Raw genomic sequence first — 20969 nt, 5'->3', positions numbered from 1 at the left:
ACCTTTATGGAAGGTGGCTACCGCACTGACATGTACCCTGATAGAAGAAGTTTTGAAGCCTGACTCTGACAGGTACCAGAGATAGTCCAGAAACTTCAGTGTGGATCGATGGACATGGAAGTACACCATACCATAAACCTGTTCCACTTGTAACGATAAGACTGCCTTGTGTAAGGCTTTCGTGAAGCTACTAGGACACGTGAAACCGGCTCTGGAAGGTTGAGGTTGAATTTTTAACCTTTCAACATCCAGGCAGTCAGGGAGAGGGCCTGGAGGTTGGGATGACAAAGGCAGCCGTTGTTCTGAGTGATCAGAAGCGGGTCCTTCCTCAGAGGAATGTGCCGGTGTACTGATAGGTCGTGGAGAATTGGAAACCAGACCTGGCGTGGCCAATGAGGGGCTATCAGAATCATTAGCCCCTTGTCCCTTTGCAACTTCACAAGAGTCTGAAATGAGTGGAAGTGGAGGGTACGCATAAAGGAGACCGCTGGCCCACGAGAGGGAGAAAGCGTCTCCTGGCTGCGGGCGTTAGCTGCAAGTGAGAGAGCAGAAGTTCCCTACTTTGCGGTTGTGAATTGATGCAAAGAGGTCTATGTGAGGGTAACCCCAACATTGGAATATTGAGTCCGCTACAGTGGGGTTGAGGGACCGCTCGTGCGGTTGAAAAATGCGACTCAGCTTGTCCACTCCTGGCAAGTAGGTGGCCCTGAGGTACATAAAGTGGGAAAGGGCCTCCACCCATATCTGTGCAGCTTCCGGCAAGTAGGTGGCCCTGAGGTACATCAAGTGGGAAAGGGCCTCCGCCCATATCTGTGCAGCTTCCTGACACAGAAGGTAGGAGCCTGTTCCCCCTTGCTTGTTGATGTACCACATGGCCACCTGGTTGTCTGTTTGAATCAGGATGACCTGGTTGGAAAGGTGATTCTGAAAAGCCCTGAGAGCATATCTGATTGCACGAAGCTCCAGGAAATTTATTTGGTGTTTGGCTTCCTCTGGCGACCAAATGCCCTGAGTTTGCAGGTTCCCAACATGTGCACCCCAGCCGAGGCTGGAAGCATCTGTTGTCAAGGTTATTTGAGGTTCTGTAACCTGAAATGGAAGGCCTTGTAGCAGATTGAATTGGTCTGCCCACCAGGCCAGCGATAAGCGGAGCTGTTTGGTGATGTGGACAATGGTGGACATTGGCTAAGAAGACTGAATCCACTGCGATTTTAGAGTCCACTACATTACTCTCATGGCAAGGTGAGCCATGGGAGTGACATGCACAGAGGATGCCATATGACTCAGTAAGACCAGAAAATGACGTGCAGTTGAATGTTGTCGAGACTGCAGTCGATGGGCCAGAGAAGCGAGACAAAGCTTGATCCCGAGGTAGGAAGACTTTGACTTTTGGAGTGTCCAAGTCGGCCCCTATGAACAATAGGATTTGAGAAGGAACTAGCCTGGATTTTGGATAGTTTATGAGGAACCCTAGGGAGATCAGGGAATGCAAAGTGAGATGTAGGGACTTCAGTGCAGTTTGCTGAGTGGGAGCCCTGACCAACCAATCGTTGAGGTAGGGGTAGACGTGGACACTTTGACTCCTGAGAAAGGTAGCTTCCACTACGAGGCACTTGTTGAAGACTCGTGGGGCAGATGCTAGGCTGAAAGGTAGCACTCGATACTGGAAGTGTATTGGGCCTACTAGGAACCGCAGGACTCTGCGATGTGACTGAGTAATTGAAATGTGTGTTTAGGCGTCCTGAAGGTCTAGAAAGCACAGCCAGTCTTCCCTTTGGATCTTCGCACCTTAAACAAATTACCTACAAAGAGAAAAGTTCAAGATGGTGACCTTGGGTTCTCTTCTTCCCCTTCTCCACATACACCCATTCAAAAAATGTATAATTCTGTTAGTGGGAAAAAAGTCCTTCATTTAAGGGATAAGTACCATCAGTACACAGATGGCAACTTTTAAACAAGTGTGCAGGTGCACGTGTGCCGGCTCGCTCCTCTCGGACGTGGCTATTTTACAACATCCATACACACACTATAAAATAGGCTGAACGCATGCATCTGTACGTGCAGTGTTAAGTGGTTGTCTATGTACACAAATGCCGCTTCTATCATTTAAGTAGGGGGATTTTAGTAGATATGTTTGCTGACAATTGCCTGTTTTCCCAGTTCATTCCCATTTTGCCCAGGGAAGGGATAGGACTTCCAAACCCCCTACTTTAATAGCCCTCCTTCCCCTGTTAACCTCAACTCTTAAAACCCCGCTGATCTGTGTAAGGTTTTTTTTTTTTGTTTGTTTTATTACTTTCAAGCCATCCATAGCAGAAGTAAAATTATACAGCAGGGGACCCTGCCAGGTGCTTGTGCACATAAGTATTTACGCACTGGCTTCAATGTGAAATCCAGGAATGCCCAAGACCATGCCATGCTCCATTTTTGTGAAAATATTTTTGTGCACACAGCAGTGTGCGGTGGCAATCAAAGGCAAATAGAATGTTAGGAATTATTTGGACAGGAACAGAACAAAACTGAGAATATCATAATGCCCTTGTATAGATCCACAGTGCAACTGCACCTTGAGTATTGTGTACAATTCTGGTCACCCCATCTCAAAAAAAGACAGTGGACTGAGAAGAATGACAAAAATGATAAAAGGGGATAGAAAAGCTCCTTTATGGAGAAAACTAAACAGATTAGAGATTTTTAGCTTGGAAAAGAGATGACAGAGGGGATATGATTGAAATTTATAAAATCATGAGTGGGGTGGAATGGCTAAACAGGGACAGTTATTCAACTTTTTAAGCAATACTAGGACTAGGGAACATGCCATGATTCTTGGGTGTGCATTACAAGAAATAGATCAACTATTGTCAATCTGACCTGATCTGATCTCTGTTGGAGACAGAATGCTGGGCTCGATGGTGCTTGGTCTGATGTAGAATAGCATTTATTATCTTCTTAATTTCATACAGCTACAATTTCCAAATTGGCCACCAGATGTCACTATTGCTTTACAAGTCAGAATTTTGCTTGGCGGAAAGGATTTTTTTTTAAATTTTTTTTATATAAAAGAGCCAGTGAACACAATTCAAAACCATCTAACTTTTGCTTTATTTTCTCTCTTGTGATATTTTACTTATCAAACAATTTTAATTACCATTTTAAACATATATAGCACCCCTGCTCCCTACCCGTATCTTCCTTACCACCAATACTATCATTGGGAGCCTCTGGGGTACTTTCACAGATTCTTCTAAAAGATATTGGATCCTTGGCTCCCTTCAGATTCTTTTTGCTCAAGTGTCCTTCCCAGCAAACGTTCAGGGGGTGCTGCAAAGGAGGAAAACTCACTTAACTTTTCCAGCTCTTGTGTAGAAGGCACTGTCACTGCACAATGCAGACACCTATTGGTCATACTCAGACTGCACATGTAGTGGGTTTTTGAGGGAAAGATAACTGATGCCACTAGCTGAAGGGTTATTTCAATGACTAGACAAAAAGGAGTAGGGAATGAAAAAATTCATACAAAAAAACCCTTGAAAGGCACACCCAAAGGCTGATGGTGCTAGAGCTCAAAAGAGCAGGAGGAAATTACTAGAACAAAAAACTTCAAATGCAACTCACACACACTGCCAACATATAGGAAATGATTCTCTGAATTCTCTCCCCACCCCGCCAGTAAGCTGGTCATGGAGGACCTGGGCTGTGTCCTTGATTCCAGGGTCTGCAGGTACATGTCCCATGCTGCTTGTGTTCCTCGTCAAATGTAGGATGAGTTATTCTTCAGAGCATCTCACAGTGTTTAATCACAGAGGCTCTGAGCCTTGCTTACAGTTGATAAATTACCAATAGTCAAAAGAAGTTTAGCAAAAGCCAGGAAACAGAAGAGGAACGGCAAGCAATTCAACAGTTCCGGATTTAAATGTCATACAAAAAAAAAAAAAAAAATCTACTAGGGAACAGTATTGATATTTATAAAATCTAATCAAGGCCCAAACATATTTCTTCTATGTACCAAAAAAGAAAAAAAAGTGGGGAAACCTATCCAGGATCCTCATATGAATCTGTAGGTTTCTAAATTCATCCCAAAAAATAGAAAAAATTAACCTGATCAGTCAGGTTTCAATAAGTGCCATTGCCTGTCTCACAGGCAAGTACTTATCTCAGTCCATCAAATCATGGAATCACTTATTGTTCTCATGCAGGATGTGTAAAGCCACCATCACATCTCTTCTTGTCTATTCCACCTGTGTCCTATTACCAGACAGCCTGCAACCCACACCCTCTGCACCACAGGAAGTTGTAAGACGCAAGCCATCTTCCTATATATACTAATCAATTTGTTATATATAACACACACACACACACAAAGATGAGACGTGTAAACATTACAATTCATATCCAAAACTCTTTACTACGATTCTGAATTATTCAGACACTGCTAGGTTTCTCACATTATGTACGGATTTGTAAAATGATTCAGCTGAAATACAAGTCATCTGATGCTATCAATCAAATGAAAAACAACCATTTTTTGTTGTATAAAATGTGACAACTGTCCTTTTGACACAATTGTCAGTGTGATGGTGGACAACCTGAGGAGTAAAGCTAGACTGTAGATGCTGGTAGTGCAGTGTTGGGAGGCACCAAGCTCCATTTCATAGCTTGCTCAGATCAGGACACTGCGAATGCTTTAAAGAGAAAACAAACAAAAAAAATATCCATTAACACAGTGATCTGACTGTAATAAATAAAGAATTTCCCTTTGCACAGAAAGAGAGATTGCCACCATTTTTCCAACATTCATTCCAGAGCAGGCTATAAAACATGTAAGACATAATTACTAGAAGTAGGACATTAATTAAAAAGGGAAACTATATAAAATGAGGAAATTAGAAAAAAATAAAAGGAGCAGATGCTAAGGTTAAAAACCTACATGAGGACATTGTTTAAAAATACCTTTTTGGAAGCCCAGATAAAATCTATTCCGTGCATTGTTTAATGCTGAGATGAAAGACAAAAGGCATCTTTAAAAAAAAAACCAAAACAAAAGAAAGCAGACCACAAGAGCCTAAGATGTAAAGCAGCAATAAGGCAGGCAAAGAAAATTTGAGAGAAAGAAATTAGAGCGGCAAAAACTAATAGTAAAACTTTTTCAAGTACATTTGAAGCAAAAGGCCTACAAGGGAATCAGTTGGGCCACTAGATGGTCAAGCGTTAAATGGGATGCTCAAAGAGGACAAGGAAATAGTAAAGAAACTGAATACATTCTTTGCCTCAGTGATGATTCTGAGCAACTAATGCAAATCTGTAAAGAACAACAAAATGACCAGAACTGGATGGTATTTACTCAGCATTCTGAAAATACTCAAACATGAAAATGCAAACCTGTTACTACTAATCTGTAACCTATCATTTAAAACAGCCAAAGTTCTTGAAGATTGGAGCATGGCCAATGCACACCAATTTTCAAAAAGAGCTCCAAAGTGATCTAGGAAAATACAAACTGGCCTGTCAGTGCCAGGGAAAATGGTAGAAGCCATTCTTAAACACAATGGGGCGGATTTTCAAAGGGTTACATGCGCGCATGTTATAAAATCGGGCGTAGATTTGTGCACACACAAATCTATGCCTGTGCATAATTCTTAAAATCCGGCCCAATATTACTGACTATATATATATATATATATATATAGATTGACATGGCTTAATGGGGAAGTCATCATGGTTTTAGAAAAGGGAACTCTTGCTTTACAAATCTATTAGATTGTTTTGAAGATGTAAACAAACAGATAAAGGCGAGTTGGTTGATATAGTATATTTGGATTCTCAGAAGGCATTTGACAAAATCCCACATGTAAGACTCTGCGTGAAATTAAAAGTCATGGGATAGGAGGCAATGTCCTATTATGACTTTTAAATGATGGAACATAGAAGGTAGGAATAAAAGGTCAATTTTCCAGATGGAGAAAGGTCATTAGTGGAGTGCTGCAGATCTGTACTGGGACCTGTGCTGTTTAACATTCATAAATGATCTGGAAAAGAGAATAAGTGAGGTGATCAAATTTGTAGATGAGACAAATTTATTCAAAATTGTTAAAACAGCAGCGGATTGTGAGGAACTGCAGAAGGATCTTTTGAGACTAAGAGACTGGGAGTCTAAATGGCAGATGAAATTTAATGTGGAAATGTGCAAAGTGATGCTATATTATATATTGATTATTTATTTCCTGGTTTTTCTAGACCGATGTTGGTATGAACCTTCACACCGGTTTACAATGTTTCTTTACAACAAATTCAACATAACATACAATAATTCATAAAAACGCAGAAAACAATCAAAATCCTAACTTAAAAGTAAATACACATTAAAATTCTAATTAAGAACTAAACTTTATGCATAACTAATAAAATAACATCTTAAAAATTTAAAATAAAGTAAAATGTTAAACATAATTAATAAAATAACATGATAAATTTCTAGCTGGCTTCCACTTGAAATGCTTGTGCACATAGCCAGGTTTTCAATGCCTTCTTAAACTCTTTCATATTACTCTGGAGTCTTAATTCAGTAGGTAATGCATTCCAAAGACCTGGGCCTGCCAATGAGATAGCCCTTTCCCTGACGGAAGTAAGTCTGGCCGTTGAGATAGAGGGAATGGTGAGAAATCCCTTTCCAGCCGAACACAAATTTCGTTGTGGTGTATGACTGCGTACATCTGTTGTGGTGATGCAGTATTCTGTGAATTACTGTTCATTAAAATTATGGATGTTCTGCTCCTCACAGGGTGCAAGCATTTTAGGCCTGTGGGTTATAAATGTTTTAAAATATAGAGAAAGATAATCCTAACTATAGGTACACAATGTTGGGCTCTGTATTAGGAGTCACCACCCAGGATAAGGTTCTTGGGAGCCCTTGACAATATATTGAAATTCTCAGCTCAGTGTGCGGTGGTAGTCATAAAAAAAAAAAGGGCAAATAGAATATTAGGAAATATTAAAAAAGGAATGGAGAATAAAACAGAATATCAAGTTGCCTCTGTCTCAATCCATGCTGTGCCCAAACCTTGAATACTGTGTGCAGTTCTGGTTGCCCAATCTCAGAAAAAGACAGAGGAACAAGAAAAGGTATAGAGAAGGGCAACAAAAAAAAAAAAAAAAAAGATAAAGTGGATAGAGCAGCTCTCCTACGATCAGATGCTATGCGGGATAGGGCTCGTCAGCTTAGAAAAAAAAAAGATGGCTGAGAGGGGCATGATAGAAGTTTATTAAACCAGGAGTAAGGTGGAACAGGTAAATAAAGGACGGTTATGGATGGGCCATTTTGGTCTTTATCAGCCATCATTTACATAGTTACCCTTTCAAATAATGCTAAAAAAATTGGGACACTGATACTCCATGACACTAACAGCCAGCAGATTTAAAACAAAGCTGGAACTTACTGGCACCGTGGTATGATTGTGATACAAGTTTTTTGCACACACAAACTTTCTCGAGGCCAGACGAATGGGGCCAGATACTACAGACAAAACGAGTTGTGTCATCTTTATTTACAGCGTATTTATTAGACTAGCAAAATTCAGGTTTAAGGAAGGTGATCCTTGTATCAGGAACACAAGGATTCCTGCTATCGTGGAACCGGACAGTGTTAAAATAATTATGATTTTACTTCACTGGTTTAATTGTTTAAGACTCAGTATACTGGGCATGTTTTACCTATTATCTTGTATTGGGTACTCAATTTAAAGAACCCTTATGTATGATTGTAGGTTGAGGGTGTGAAAGAGGGGTGGTGTGAATGGAGATTATGAGTGTGATCCACATGTTACATAAGGGATGGGGAAGTTTGGAAGGGGAGGGAAATGGGAAGGTGCACCATATTGTATAAGTGTACAAGGGTATAACAAATGATTTGTTTCTCTTTTTACTTTGGGGAACCAAGATATAAGCAGGGGCCTTAGCCTTACATTATGTAAAATTGAATCCATGTGTGATGAAACAGTTTAAAATTTCCCTACAATAGGGGAGCCAAGATGAGCGTCTCGGATTTCTTATGGAGAATTTACCTGGTTTTTCAAGCGATTATGCCACATTTGGGTCGCAAACGGCGAGCTAGGGAGAGGCAAGTTGTAGAGGCACCCCTCCCAGTGAGACCGATAGCCGCTCATGTGGTGCGTGGAATTGTTTATCCGGGAGTGCAGTCGCTGGAGAAGGATCGGGAAGGCGTTGAAACAACAGACCTTCTTCTTGACTCGATAACATCTCTTTCACCGGTTGAGAGAACACCGCCAGAGAACCCCGCATGAAAGAGAACATCTGATCAGGAGATTCTTCAGGCGCATACTGATGAGGTGTAGTGGCCTGGGGAGAACCGAAGTGAAACAGCGACAGAGGCTGCAGTGGAGGCTGAAGCTATTGGCGTCTCTGGAAGGAATGATACAGTCCTCGGAGGAACAAAGAATGGATAGATTGGAGTCCTCTTCTTCTAAACTCGAAATAAAAAACATCCAGATGGTAAGACCACAAGTCTTTTCCTTAGAAACAATCTGGGAGACTTTAGTTATTTTGAACGAGACCATTGCCTCACAGTTAAAACCTATGATTAAGAAGATGGCCGATATGGAAAAATTCAAGTGAGAAATTTAGAGGAGGAAAATATAAAAAAAGAACAAGTTTTGGATGCTGCTAGACAAGATATTGGAAATTTAAATGAACATCGAGCTTTAAAAAAAAAAAAAAAAAAAGAGAATCATTTTCTTGATAAAAAAAATGGAGAATCTTGAGAATCTTATTAGAGGAAAAAATCTAAGACTAGTGGTACTTTGGGAAAGTTTATCAATCTCAGCTAGAGACATTTGGAACAGATACGCAATAGAGATGTTAAAGTTTACTCAACAAACTCTTCCATTATTAACAAAGATTTATTATATACCATAGATGAAAATAAAATCTACTGAGGGGCAAGATTTCCAAGTATTATCTCCACTAAATGTGTCTGAAATTCTTGAATCATCTGATACAACTGAAGCCCAACCTGGAACCCTAGTTATATCTTTTTTTTACTCGAGTCAGATAAAGATTGGGTAATGAAAATGTATTTTAGAAATCATAAAGAGTTATTCTTAAAGATGAGAGTACAAATATTTCCAGATGTAGCGAAAGAAACTCAGAAAAGAAGGAAACAATTCCTGATTATGAGACCTAAACTGTTACAAATGGAAGCTACGTTTATGTTAAAATTTCCTTGCAAATGTTATATAAACCATCGTGATAAGTATATTTTTTATAATACATCGCAACTCACTAAGTTTCTCTCTAATAGAGCTGCTTCTGCTATTGAAGAAGCTAAGTAGTAGTAGTATCACCTCAATAAAGCTGTGTGCTTTAAATAAGACGCAATCCCAGTAAGCTAATGTTTGCTTATAAGTTAACTTTTTTCCTTAAAAGTGCCTTCAAGAGAATTGGATATTCCCATTTGAGGACTGTGTTTCAATGACAGTATATAGATTTATATTCTGAAAGTATAATTATATATTTGTTGTGCTTCTTTTACTGTTTGTTGATAATTTCTGTTCTGTCAAGGAATATGCTTGATTGTACAATGAGAAAGCTTAAGGTTCTTCTAGCTAGTACCAACACAGCCAGAAATAAAGAAGCATATATAGCGGTGCAAGGAGCATTGAATATTTTACTCCAAAGGGCAAAGAAGAGCATTCTTTATTATAAGTCTCAACTATATCAGCATAGTGATGAAGCCGGGAAACTTATGACCTCTCTGATCAAATCTTCCTGCGGGGTACACCAAGTGGCAAGAATTGTTAAAGAAAACCTCCTTATGTCAATTTCCAGAAGGACATTTACAAAGATCAAACTGACCATTCACAGTGGGCATTCATTCTGCCAAGTCCACTGTGTGACCTGTTCAATAGATCTTTGGAAAAGGGTGTAGTGCCTAGTGACTGGAGAAGAGTGGTGGTGGTCCCGCTACACAACAGTGGGAGCAGAGAAGAGGTTGGAAATTACAGGCCGGTTAGCATCACCTCGGTGGCGGGAAAATTAATGGAGACTCTGCTGAAAGAAAGGATAGTGAACTATCTACAATCCGGTGGGTTGCTCGATCAGAAGCAGCATGGATTCACCAGGGGAAGGTCCTGTCAGACGAATCTAACTGATCTCTTTGATGGGGTGACTAGAGAACTGGATCAGGGAAGAGCGCTTGATGTAATTTACTTGGATTTTAGTAAAGCTTTTGAAATGGACCCACACAGAAGACTCATCAACAAAATGAGAAGCTTGGGAGTCAGCTCCAAAGTGTTAGCGTGGATTACAAACTGGTTGACGGATAGAAGACAACAGGTGATGGTAAATGGAAACTACTCTGAAGAGAGAATGGTGTTAAGTGGAGTGCCACAAGGATCGGTGTTGGGACCGGTTCTGTTCAACATCTTTGTGAGCGACATTGCGAAAGGGTTAGAAGGTAAAAAGTTTGTCTATTTGCGGATGATACTAAGATCTACAACAGAGTGGACAGGCTGGAAGGAGTACAGAGAATGAGACGGGATTTAAGGAAGCTGGAAGAGTGGTTGAAGATATGGCAGCTGGGATTCAATGCTAAGAAAGGCAGAGTCATGCATCTGGGGCATGATAATCCAGAATAACTATATGCATTGGGGGGTGAAGGGCTGATGTCACGGAGCAGGCGAGAGACCTTGGGGTGATCGTGTCTAATGACCTGAAGTCGACGAAGCAGTGTGACACGGAGATAGCCAAAGCCAGAAGAATGCTGGGCTGCATAGAGAGAGGAATATCTAGTAAGAAAAGGGAACTGATAATCCCCTTGTATAGGTCCATGGTGAGGTCTCACCTGGAGTACTGTGTTCAGTTCTGGAGACCATATCTCAAAGGAGACAGAGACAGGATGGAGGCGGTTCAGAGAAGGGCGACCAAAATGGGGGGTGGTCTCCATCGAATGACTTATGAGGAGAGGTTGAGGAACCTGAATATGTATACCCTGGAGGAGAGGAGGAGTAGGGGTGATATGATACAGACCTTCAGATACTTGAAAGGTTTTAATGATCCATGGTTGTCAACAAACCTTTTCCATTGGAAACAATTTAGTAGAACTAGGGGTCACGATTTGAAACTCTAGGGAGGAAGAAACAGTGTCAGGAAATATTTCTTCACTGAGAGGGTGGTGGATGCCTGGAATGCCCTTCTGGAGGAAGTGGTGAAGACTAAAACTGTGAAGGATTTCAAAGGGGCATGGGATAAACACTGTGGATCCCTAAAGGCTAGAGGATGGGAATAAATAAAAAAGCTAAACTAGCATGGAGCGGCAGTTACTACCTTGGGAAGCTTGCAGGGCAGACTAGATGGACCATTTTGGTCTTTTTCTGCCGTTATTATTATGTTACTATATATGTCTTTAAAAGCTCCTGGTCCAGATGGATTTTCCAGCGAATTCTATAAAATCCTGGGGGAACAGGTGTCACCTTTGCTATGTAGCACCTATGAGACTCTGGTTAACCAGGGCTCCTACCCCTCTCACATGAACAAAGCGGTAATTACAGTCATCCCCAAACCGGGAAGAGACCCGGCTTTGGTTTCTTCCTATCGTCCAAGTTCCCTGATAAATTTCGACCAGAAGCTGCTTGCAAAGATCATGGTGGATTGTTTAGCTTTAATTCTCCCTGAGCTTGTAGCCCCTGGTCAGGTTGGGTTTCTGAAGGGAAGACATGCCATGGTAAAATGTGTGTAAGCTAGTAATGGATGTAGATAGTAGTATTAAAAGTAATGTCCCCTTTTTGGTGGTAAGTTTTGATGCAGAAAAAGCCTTTGATAGGGTGGAATGGCAGTATCTATTTGACCTTCTGCAGAGTATGCACAGCACCTTTTTAAGAGGGATACAGCTGCTTTACTCTAACCCTTAGCGGAGGTCACAGCTAATGGTAGTATCTCCTCCTCTTTCCCAATTAAGAGGGAGAACATGTCAAGGGTGCCTACTTTCCCTGGAACCTCTTTCTCATAGCTATTCAACAAGCATCAGAGATCAAGGGGCTTCCCCTGAGGAGGTCCACTTTAAAGTACTCAGCTTTTGCGGATGATTTACTTATTATTTATTTATTTATTTATTTTTAACAGACCCGGTTAATTCCTTAACTTATTTACTTCATTTAATTGAAGATTTTGGTGCCTTTTCTGGGCTTAAATTGAACAAAGATAAATCAGAAGTCTTGACATGCCCAGACTCCACTCGATGGGCTTGGCAAGGTACTTTCCCTCTTAAATGAATGCAAAGCACCCTTAAATACCTAGGTGTAAGAATTGGAATGGATTTAACTCAATTATACAGGATTAATATCTCCCCCTTAATAAATTCTTCTAAAACAAAGCTGGAGGTGTGGTGGAATTTACCACTCTCTATAGCAGGCAGAATAAATTTATCAAGATGACTCTTCCCACATGGGTTATACCTGCTTCAAATGTTGCCTCTCCGTCTTGCCAGTAAAGATATTAAATGCCTGAATCAATACCTGACAAAGTTCCTGTGGGCGGGCAAGAAACCAAGAATTGCACTCCGTAAGCTGCAATTGGACTGGGATAAAGGAGAGCTCGGGCTATATAATCTGGCCAGTCTTTTATGGATAGTATGGGACTGGATGCTTAGGGACTCTGTGTACATGGATCTAGAGGTGGATTGCCTCATGATGTTTCCTTCAGACTTGCGTTTTGTCCTCCATGCGGAGGGTAAAATGTTACCTAGGGGGCTGGCACAGAACATTCTGCTCACACCACTTTGTTGGGCTTGGAGATGCCTAGCATCGTGCTTGCAGTTTACTGGCTGCTGCTCTTCATATTTCCCAATACACGGGAACTTAGAATTCTTACTGGGCACTCAATTCCAGAGCTGGTTAAAGTGGAAACAAAAGGGTATCCAAATTCTCTCTCACATTCTAGACCGGGATGGTATTATACTCCCCTTTTCTAAGCTAAAAGAACGATATGACCTACAGGACTCAGACATTTTTTTCCTATATGCAACTCCATTATATGGGTTCCCTACCCAGGGAGACTTTAGAGCAACTTAAGACAGAGGCCAGAGATACATTTTTTCAGCCAGAAAAGTCTAAGGTTTCACTTGCGTTTCTCCACAAAGAGTTAAAATAGTCTAGGAATGATTACATCTTGCCCTTGTGGAATACTTGGAAGCAGGAGACTAATTTCTCATTATTCCAGGGGGGCTTACTGTCCAGTTCCGATTGCTAAGATAGATTTCTCCCAATATGGGGTTAAGGGAATTCCAATTCAAATTTAATCATAGGGCTTACATCCCTCCAATAATGGCTTATAAAGTGGGAATAATCCCATCGGGGATTGCCCTAAGTGTGCAGAGAAGAAGGGGTCAATAACATACAAGTTCTGGACTTGCACTCTTGTGACCATATTCTGGAGAAGGATATTAAGATACTTAGGCAATATAGTAAGTATTCATCTGCCCCCAACTATAGAGGCAGTTTTGTTTGGAGTGGGTTTTTAAACAGCTGTGAAAAGAGAAGGTGATAGATTTTCTACAAAAGGCATTGTTACTGGGGAAAAAAAACATTTTAATGTATTGGAGAGAGAAGGACCCACCATCCTACTGGCAGTGGCGCATATGGAATCTCTTATAGCCACTAAATCTCCCTCAGCAAAAAATAAGAACTTTACCATCTGGGACAGTTATATTCAAAGTCTTTTAGGTAGGGCTAGGAGTCTATTCTTAAACCACTTTTAAAGCTCAATGCAGTGGTTGATACCTTGGTTCTCCTTCTTTCCATTTTTCAATATTATTAGTGGTGCACCTACAGGGTGGAGGTGGGATAGGGGACTAGGGATGTTTAAGAATCACGTTGTTGATGCCAGGAAGATGGCCCACAGGAGCATGGAAGTGCAGGGCCCAGGCCCAAATCTGCGCTGCCTCTTGGCAGAGGAGATAAGAGCCTGCCTCCACGTTTGCTCATGTACCACATGGCCACTTGGTTGTCCGTCTGGATCAAGATGACCCTGTTGGACAGGCAATCCTGGAATGCGTAGAGCCTGTGCCCCCCATTTGTTCACGTACCACATGGCCACTTGGTTGTTCGTCTGGATCAAGATGACCCTGTTGGACAGGCAGTCCTGGAATGCGTAGAGCCTGTGCCCCATGGCCACTTTTTGTCCGTCTGGATCCAGCCGATCCTGGAATGCATAGAGTACATACTGCATCGCTTGGAGTTCCAGAAAGTTTATCTGGCATCTCGCCTTGGGCTTCGACCATACCCCTTGCGTGCAGAGGCCGTTGACATAGGCCCCCCAGCCTAGCTTAGAGGCATCTGTGGTCAGGATTACCTGAGCAGCAGGGAGCTAAAAGGGAGACCTTTGCTGAGGTTGGATTTCTGTGCCCACCAGGTGAGGGAGAGCTGGAGTGATTTGGTTATCCGAACCAGTGTGGAGAGTTCTTGAGAGGCTTGGTGCCACTGGGACCGCAGGATCCATTGCGTGACCCTCATGGCCAGGCAGGCCCATTGGGGTGACTTGCACAGACGATGCCATGTGACCCAGCAACTTCAGGAGCAGGCAGGCTGAGGTCGTCTGCCAGTGATGGATGGACCTGGCCAGCCCACCCAAGGTGGCAACGTGTTCGCTGGGAAGGAACGCCTTGGGTAATGTGATGTCCAGATCCACCCTGATGTTGAGTCGCTGGGATGGAGTCAGCTGGGATTTCGGGTAATTTACGAGGAACCCCAGTGATTGGAGGAGTATCAACATCATGCTCAGAGACCGAAGGGCTCCTTTTGAAGAACTCTTGATGAGCCAATCGTCCAGATATGGGAACACATGCACCCCTTTCCGGTGCAAATGTGCTCTCACCACTGCCAGGCACTTTGTGAAGACCTGGGGTGCAGAGGCCAGCCTGAAGGGAAGAACCCTGTACTGGAAGTGCCAGTGACCTACTACGAAGCGCAGATATTTGTGATGAAGTGGAAAAATGGCAATATGCATGTAGGCGTCCTGTAGATCCACAGAGTAGAGCCATTCCCCTTGATGCAGAAGTAGGGTTCCCAAGGATACCATTTTGACCCACTCTCTGTGGAGCAATCTGTTTAAGGCCCAGAGGTCGAGGATGGGATGGAGACCACCTGTTTTCTTTGGAATTAGAAAATACCAGGAGTAGAACCCTTGTCCTCACTGAACCCGGGGAACAGATTCCACGGCTCTGGACCGCAGCAGGGCCGAGAGTTCTAACTCTAGGGTCAGTGTGAGTTCTACGAGGCTCCATGCCGGAGAGGGCGGGGAGTCTGGATGAACACTGAGAAGATTCAGGCAGTAACCCCGTGCTATGATGGATAATACCCATTGGTCGGTGGTAATCAGAGACCAGTTGTTCACGAATAGGCAGAGACAACCCCACAGATGAGTCGGATGATGCGGGTAAAGGGGATATGCTTCTGCTCTCTGTGTGCCGGTCAAAAGCCAGCTGCAGGGCTTGGCTGGGGGGCTGGCTGAGCCCTAGGTGCTCTTTGTTGGCGAGGGTGGCCTCTTTGGGTGGACGAGCACAGGAGGCCGGAGGATAATATCTCCGTTGCCTGTAAAACTGCTTTCTGGAGTCCCTAATTGGCCCTCTACGGGTCGCCGAAGAGGGGTCACTGGTAGTAGACAACTGACGTAGGGTCTCATGGTGGTCCTTGAGTTGGGCCACCGTGTCCCGGATTTTGTCCCCAAACAGATTTTCTCCTGTATAGGGGAGATCGGCCAGTTTGTCCTGAACCTCCTGGTGAAGGTCGGAAGCTTTTAGCCAGGCCCAGCGTCTGGCACTAATGCCTGCCGAAGAGACCCTTGACGCCGTCTCAAAGATGTCATAGGCCGCTTTCACCTGTTTCCCAGCTTCCAGTCTGTTTTGGAGGATGGATTCCAGGCCCTCCTGAAACTGTTGTGGTAGGGTCTCTGTGTACTCCTGGACCTGTTTCCAGATGTTCCGGTTGTACTGGGTCACGTACAACTGGTACGCTGCTGTGCGAGCAATGAGCATAGATCCCTGGAAAACTCTTCGACCCATAGCATCTAAGGCTCTATTGTCCTTTCCTGGAGGGGTGGAGGAGTGAGGGCAGGTCCTCTTGGCCTTTTTCTGGGCTGATTTGATTACCACCAACTGGTGTGGCAACTGGCTCTTCTGAAAGCCTAGGGCCTGTTGTACTAAATAGGTGGCATCCGTCTTTTTATTGACTGGAGCCACATAACCCATGTGTTCCCAGAGCCGGTGAAGGAGGTCCAGGAGAACCTCATGCACCGGGACAGCCATCACCTTCTTAGGAGCGTCCACAAATTGGAGGACCTCCAACATCTTGTAGCGGGCATCCTCTTAGGTTAAAAGTTGGAAGGGAATGGTCTCAGCCATCGTTCGGACAAAACTCGAAGGATAGGTCCTCCGGAGGTGAATGCCATCTCTCATCTGGCGGAGAAGGCTCCGACTGAAGGTCTTCGGAGGCCTCAGAGGAATGCTCAGAGGAGGCATCTTCCCATGGGTCATAAGGGGCTTCCGCCTCACTAGTAAACTGCCTGGGTCGAGGAAGGAGGCCAAAACCCAGAGTATGGGGCATGGGCACCGATGGTCGATGAAGTGGAACAGACAGCGATGGCGCTGGCATAGAGGGCACCAGGACCTGCGATGGACGTCGGGGCACCAGGAGGCCAGATAGCCCGGGGATGGGATCTGGCATCAGCGGTACCACCCTTGGAGATGGAGCGAGGGGCCGCATCTTCCTCCTGAGAGAAGCCCGGAATCGGGATCGAAATGGCGGGAGGCACCGGTGGTGGACAAGACACCGGGGGACCCGTTGGCACGGGTTGCGTCGGTAGGGCACCGAGCAGCACGTCCAGCCTTGCCAGCAGAGGCACCAACATGGAGGGTGCCGGTTCCGATGCTGGTATGGGGGCCGGCATCAGTGGCTGCTGGAGACCCTGAAGGACATTTAGCATTGCCTGTTGAACCACACGGTCCAACTGCTCTCTGAATGAAGGTGCAGACAAGACCTGTCTTTGGAGTAGGAAGCAGGCTGGGCATCACCGGAGTATCCACGGGGGTCCACAGAGGCTCGGTGCCCGGCACCAATATCTGTGGGGGAACACCCTAGGGTCCTGGGTCTGGAGGAGGGCAGGGCCTCTTTGGAGGGGGTTCGGCAGAGGCCGATGCTGCTCCGGTGTCGGTGCCAGAATCGGATAGTGATGACCAGAGCTTGGCCCGGTCCTTCTCTGACACAGAGGACGACGATGCAGAAGTCTTTGAATGTTCCGATACCGGTGAGGGGTGATCTCCTGCCCCCCCCAATCATCTTGGCGTGGCACTGAAGGCAAAGGTCCCGAGTCAGATTGATCCCGACTCGACATACCCATTATCGGTGTCAATGGAGCAGATTGCTTGGAACCAAACAAGTGCTCTATCTTGTCCAGGCAGGTGCGCTGGTCTTTGGGGGTCATCTGAGCACATCTGGGACACAGATGGACGTCATGGGAAGGTCCAAGACACAGAACGCAGATGTTGTGTGGGGCCGTGATGGACATAGTCCGCGGACACTCAGGGCACTTCCTAAAACCGGTCGCCATCGAAAAAAGGGTGGTGTGCGATCGGTCGCTGTTGGCCAACGGGAGGTAGATGCCCAGGAACCAACCACAAGAATTTTGAAAAAACACCTACTGGACACCGGAGGAATCGATTCATGATGGGGGACCCAGAGGTGGGGAAAAACTGATGAAAAAACGAATTGTTCCGTGAGGAAAAAGTTTTAAAACATAGCTCCACAAACTGCGAGGCAATAGCTCCGCGGAAAAAAGGAGACTGAAGGGGGACCCCATGTGGCCACTTGTCAAAGTTCTAGAAACTTTGACAAAAGTGTTCCGTACAGGGCTCCATCTGATGATGTCACCCATCTGTGAGGACTAACATCCTGCTTGTCCTGGGAGAATAAACTGATTTCTAACTAAAGGAAGAAAAGTATAAAGGGTGAAAAAAAAAAGTAGAAGTTCTGAACACACTCCTGTTCAGTATTCAAAGAAGGGATTAGAGAAGGACCATTGATAAGTGACAGAGGAGCAGATGCCACAACATTTACACAACAGAGGGCTCCTTTTGGCACCAAGAAATCAAAGCAGGCAAAGCAAAGAGGCTGGATGGGATAAATCCTAGGGAGTTCAGAAAGGTTCTGGTAGGTCCAGCGGTGGATCTTTTCAATCAGTCTTCAGAGATCATGGGTTTTTCCCAGTTGACTGGAGAAGGCAGGTACTGTCTCTTCACAAAGAAAGATAATAGAGAGGAGATTAGCAGCTACAGGCCAGTTTCTCAGTCCTTGGTGGTGGGTAAATCACTGGAGACACTACATTATTTCAAGTCTAACAGGCTGGTTTTACCAGAGGGAGACTGTGTGTCAAATCGGATCAATTTTTTTTTCTTTATTGAATGGACAGAGAATTAGATCAAGGATTTGCTATACTTGAATTTCAGCAAACATTCGAAACAATCCTGTAAGGAAGACTTATAAACTCAGCAGCCTAGAGGTCAGTCCCAAAGAGGTGGACAGAATTAGAACCGGACAGTGAAAGACGGAGGGTGGTGGGTGGTAAATGGAATTCACGCTGAAGAAATAAATGAGATGAATGGGGTGAGACTCAGGGTTCTGTCCTTGAACTGGTTCAGTTTAATATTTTCATGAGTGATACTGCAGGGGTGGTGGTAGGAAAAAATGTGTCTGTTTGCATATGTCACTGAGATCTGCAGTACTCCCTCAAGGGAGTAGAAGGAATGGGATGCGATCTAGGATAGCCTGAGTGGTGGTTAAATAGTTGATAGCTAAGGTTCAATGCAAGAAAGTACAGATTCGTGCATTTGGAGTGCACAAATCCAAGGGAGCGAAGTCTGATGGAGTTGAGAAACTGCTGTGCACCAAGCAAGAAAAACACTTTAGTTCTGTTATCATATTGGAAAGCCTCAAGGTAGTGCCAGAGGAATACTGGTTTGCATAGGAAGAGGCATAACTATTAGGGGAAAAAAAACGAGGTGGTGATTTCTCTACACAGGTCATTAGTGGAGAGAGACGGGGGAAAAGCAGACAATAGGCTCAGAAGTGCATGGTTCAGAATGTTGCATCTTTGAAGGATACTAACAAAACAGAAGTGTTTGGGCATCTTGATAGAGAGGTTGCAATAAATAATAAAGACGACCAGGTGCCCTTAAGTAAAGAGCAGACAGAGTAGAAAGACTCCAAATTACCACTATCAACTGATAAACAGGTTGTTAATTCAAACAAAACACATTTTGAAATGTCTGTATAAATCTTAAGTCTAAAAAATAAGATGGGAGAGTTAGAGTGTATAGCACTGGATGAAGAGGTAGATATAATTGGCATCTCCAAGACCTGGTGGAAGGAGAATAATCAGTGGAACACTGTGATACCAGGGTACAAATTATATTGCAATGATAGGAAGGATCAAATTGGTGGAGGGATGGTGCTATATATTAAAGAGAGCATAGCGTCAAACATGATAAAAGTTCTGCATGAAACAAAATGTACTATACAATATTTATGGATAGAAATTCTATGTGAGAAAAGGAATAGAATAGCAGTGGGGGTGTATTATCATCCTCCTGGCCAGAATGAATAGACAGACAATGAAAAGCTAACAGAAATTAAGGAAGTTAAAATTAGCAACACAGTAATAATGGGCGATTTCAATTATCACAGTATTGACTTGGTAAATGCTATAACAGGACATTCTAAGGAAGTAAAGTTTCTAGATGAAATAAATGACTGATTAATGGAGCAGCTGGTACAAGAACCAACAAGAGGGGAAACTATTTTAGATCTAATCCTTATCGGATTGCATGATTTGGTGCAAGAAGCACAGTGTTGGGGCCACCAGGCAATAATGATCATAACATGATCAAATTCAACTTGATAACTGGAGGGAGGCCACTACAGAAAACTACTGTGATAGCATTTAACTTTCAAAAGGGAGACTATGATAAAATGAGCAAAATGGTTAGGAAAAAACTAAAAGGAGCAATTGCAAAGCTTAATAGTGTACATCAGGCATTGACGTTGTCTAAAAATACCATCTTGCAAGGCCAAGGAAGCTTTAAAAAGTTGGCTGTATAAACAGGAGTTTGCAATAGATATTGCAGCTGTAAAATAAATTACAGCACAGAGATAACACCAGTTTATGATGTTATTTATGGTGTTTCAATCAACCCCTATAAATACATAAGCTTTTATAACGTATGTTGTATTTGTAAATGGCTACAAGCTATGGCACAGCAGTATAGAAGTCTTTTTTAAATAAATAAATTTATTCCATGCATTGAAAAAGGTGGAAAGAAGGCCCAACTACTGCTGGCATGGTTAAAAGGTGACGTGGGAGGCTAATCTTTCCAAACGAATACCTTTCAAAAAAAAAAATGGAAAAGGGATCCGAGTGAAGAAAACAGGAAACGACATAAGCACTGGCAAGTTAGATGCAAAACATTGCTAAGGAAGGTAAAGAATTTGAAAAGAAGCTTGCTGTGGAAGCAAAAATACATAAAATCTTTTTTCAAAGCAAAAAGCTTGCAAGAGTGTCAGTTGGACCATCAGCTGATAAAGGGATAAAAGGGGCAACTAAGGGAGGACAAGGCCATAGGGGAAAGAGAAAATGAATTATTTGCTTTGGTCTTTACTAAGGAAGATGTAAGGCTGATATCCACATCAGAAAGGATATTCAGAGGTGATCATTCAGAGGAAGTGAAACAAATCTCAGTGAACCTGAAACTTGTACTAGGGCAAATTGACAAACTGAAGAGTGGCATGGTGATTTCACAAATTTGTCTGGAGGGATGCTGTGGAAGTCCACGTAGTATCCCTCTCGAACGATGGTTAGTACCCACTTATTCGACATTATCTCGACCCATCTTTGGTAGAAGAGGGTAAGTCTGC

The 20969-nt window shown here is 43.4% G+C and overlaps 1 protein-coding gene across 1 annotated transcript in view; it reads right to left on the bottom strand.

Moving 5' to 3' along the window:
- Window positions 1-4385: 4385 nt before the first annotated feature.
- The window catches only part of LOC115089283 (alcohol dehydrogenase class-3), a 61675-nt gene continuing 45091 nt past the window's right edge, over window positions 4386-20969 (bottom strand). The window contains exon 9 of the mRNA XM_029597403.1: window positions 4386-4682. Coding sequence (XP_029453263.1) covers window positions 4661-4682 — 22 coding nt within the window. The 3' untranslated portion in view covers window positions 4386-4660. The remainder of the gene's footprint in view (window positions 4683-20969) is intronic.

Source organism: Rhinatrema bivittatum, chromosome 1 (genome assembly GCF_901001135.1).
Source record: "Rhinatrema bivittatum chromosome 1, aRhiBiv1.1, whole genome shotgun sequence".
Classification (NCBI taxonomy): domain Eukaryota; kingdom Metazoa; phylum Chordata; class Amphibia; order Gymnophiona; family Rhinatrematidae; genus Rhinatrema; species Rhinatrema bivittatum.
The sequence above is the reverse complement of the archived record's forward strand: the minus strand, read 5'-3'. Positions and strand labels throughout refer to the sequence as shown.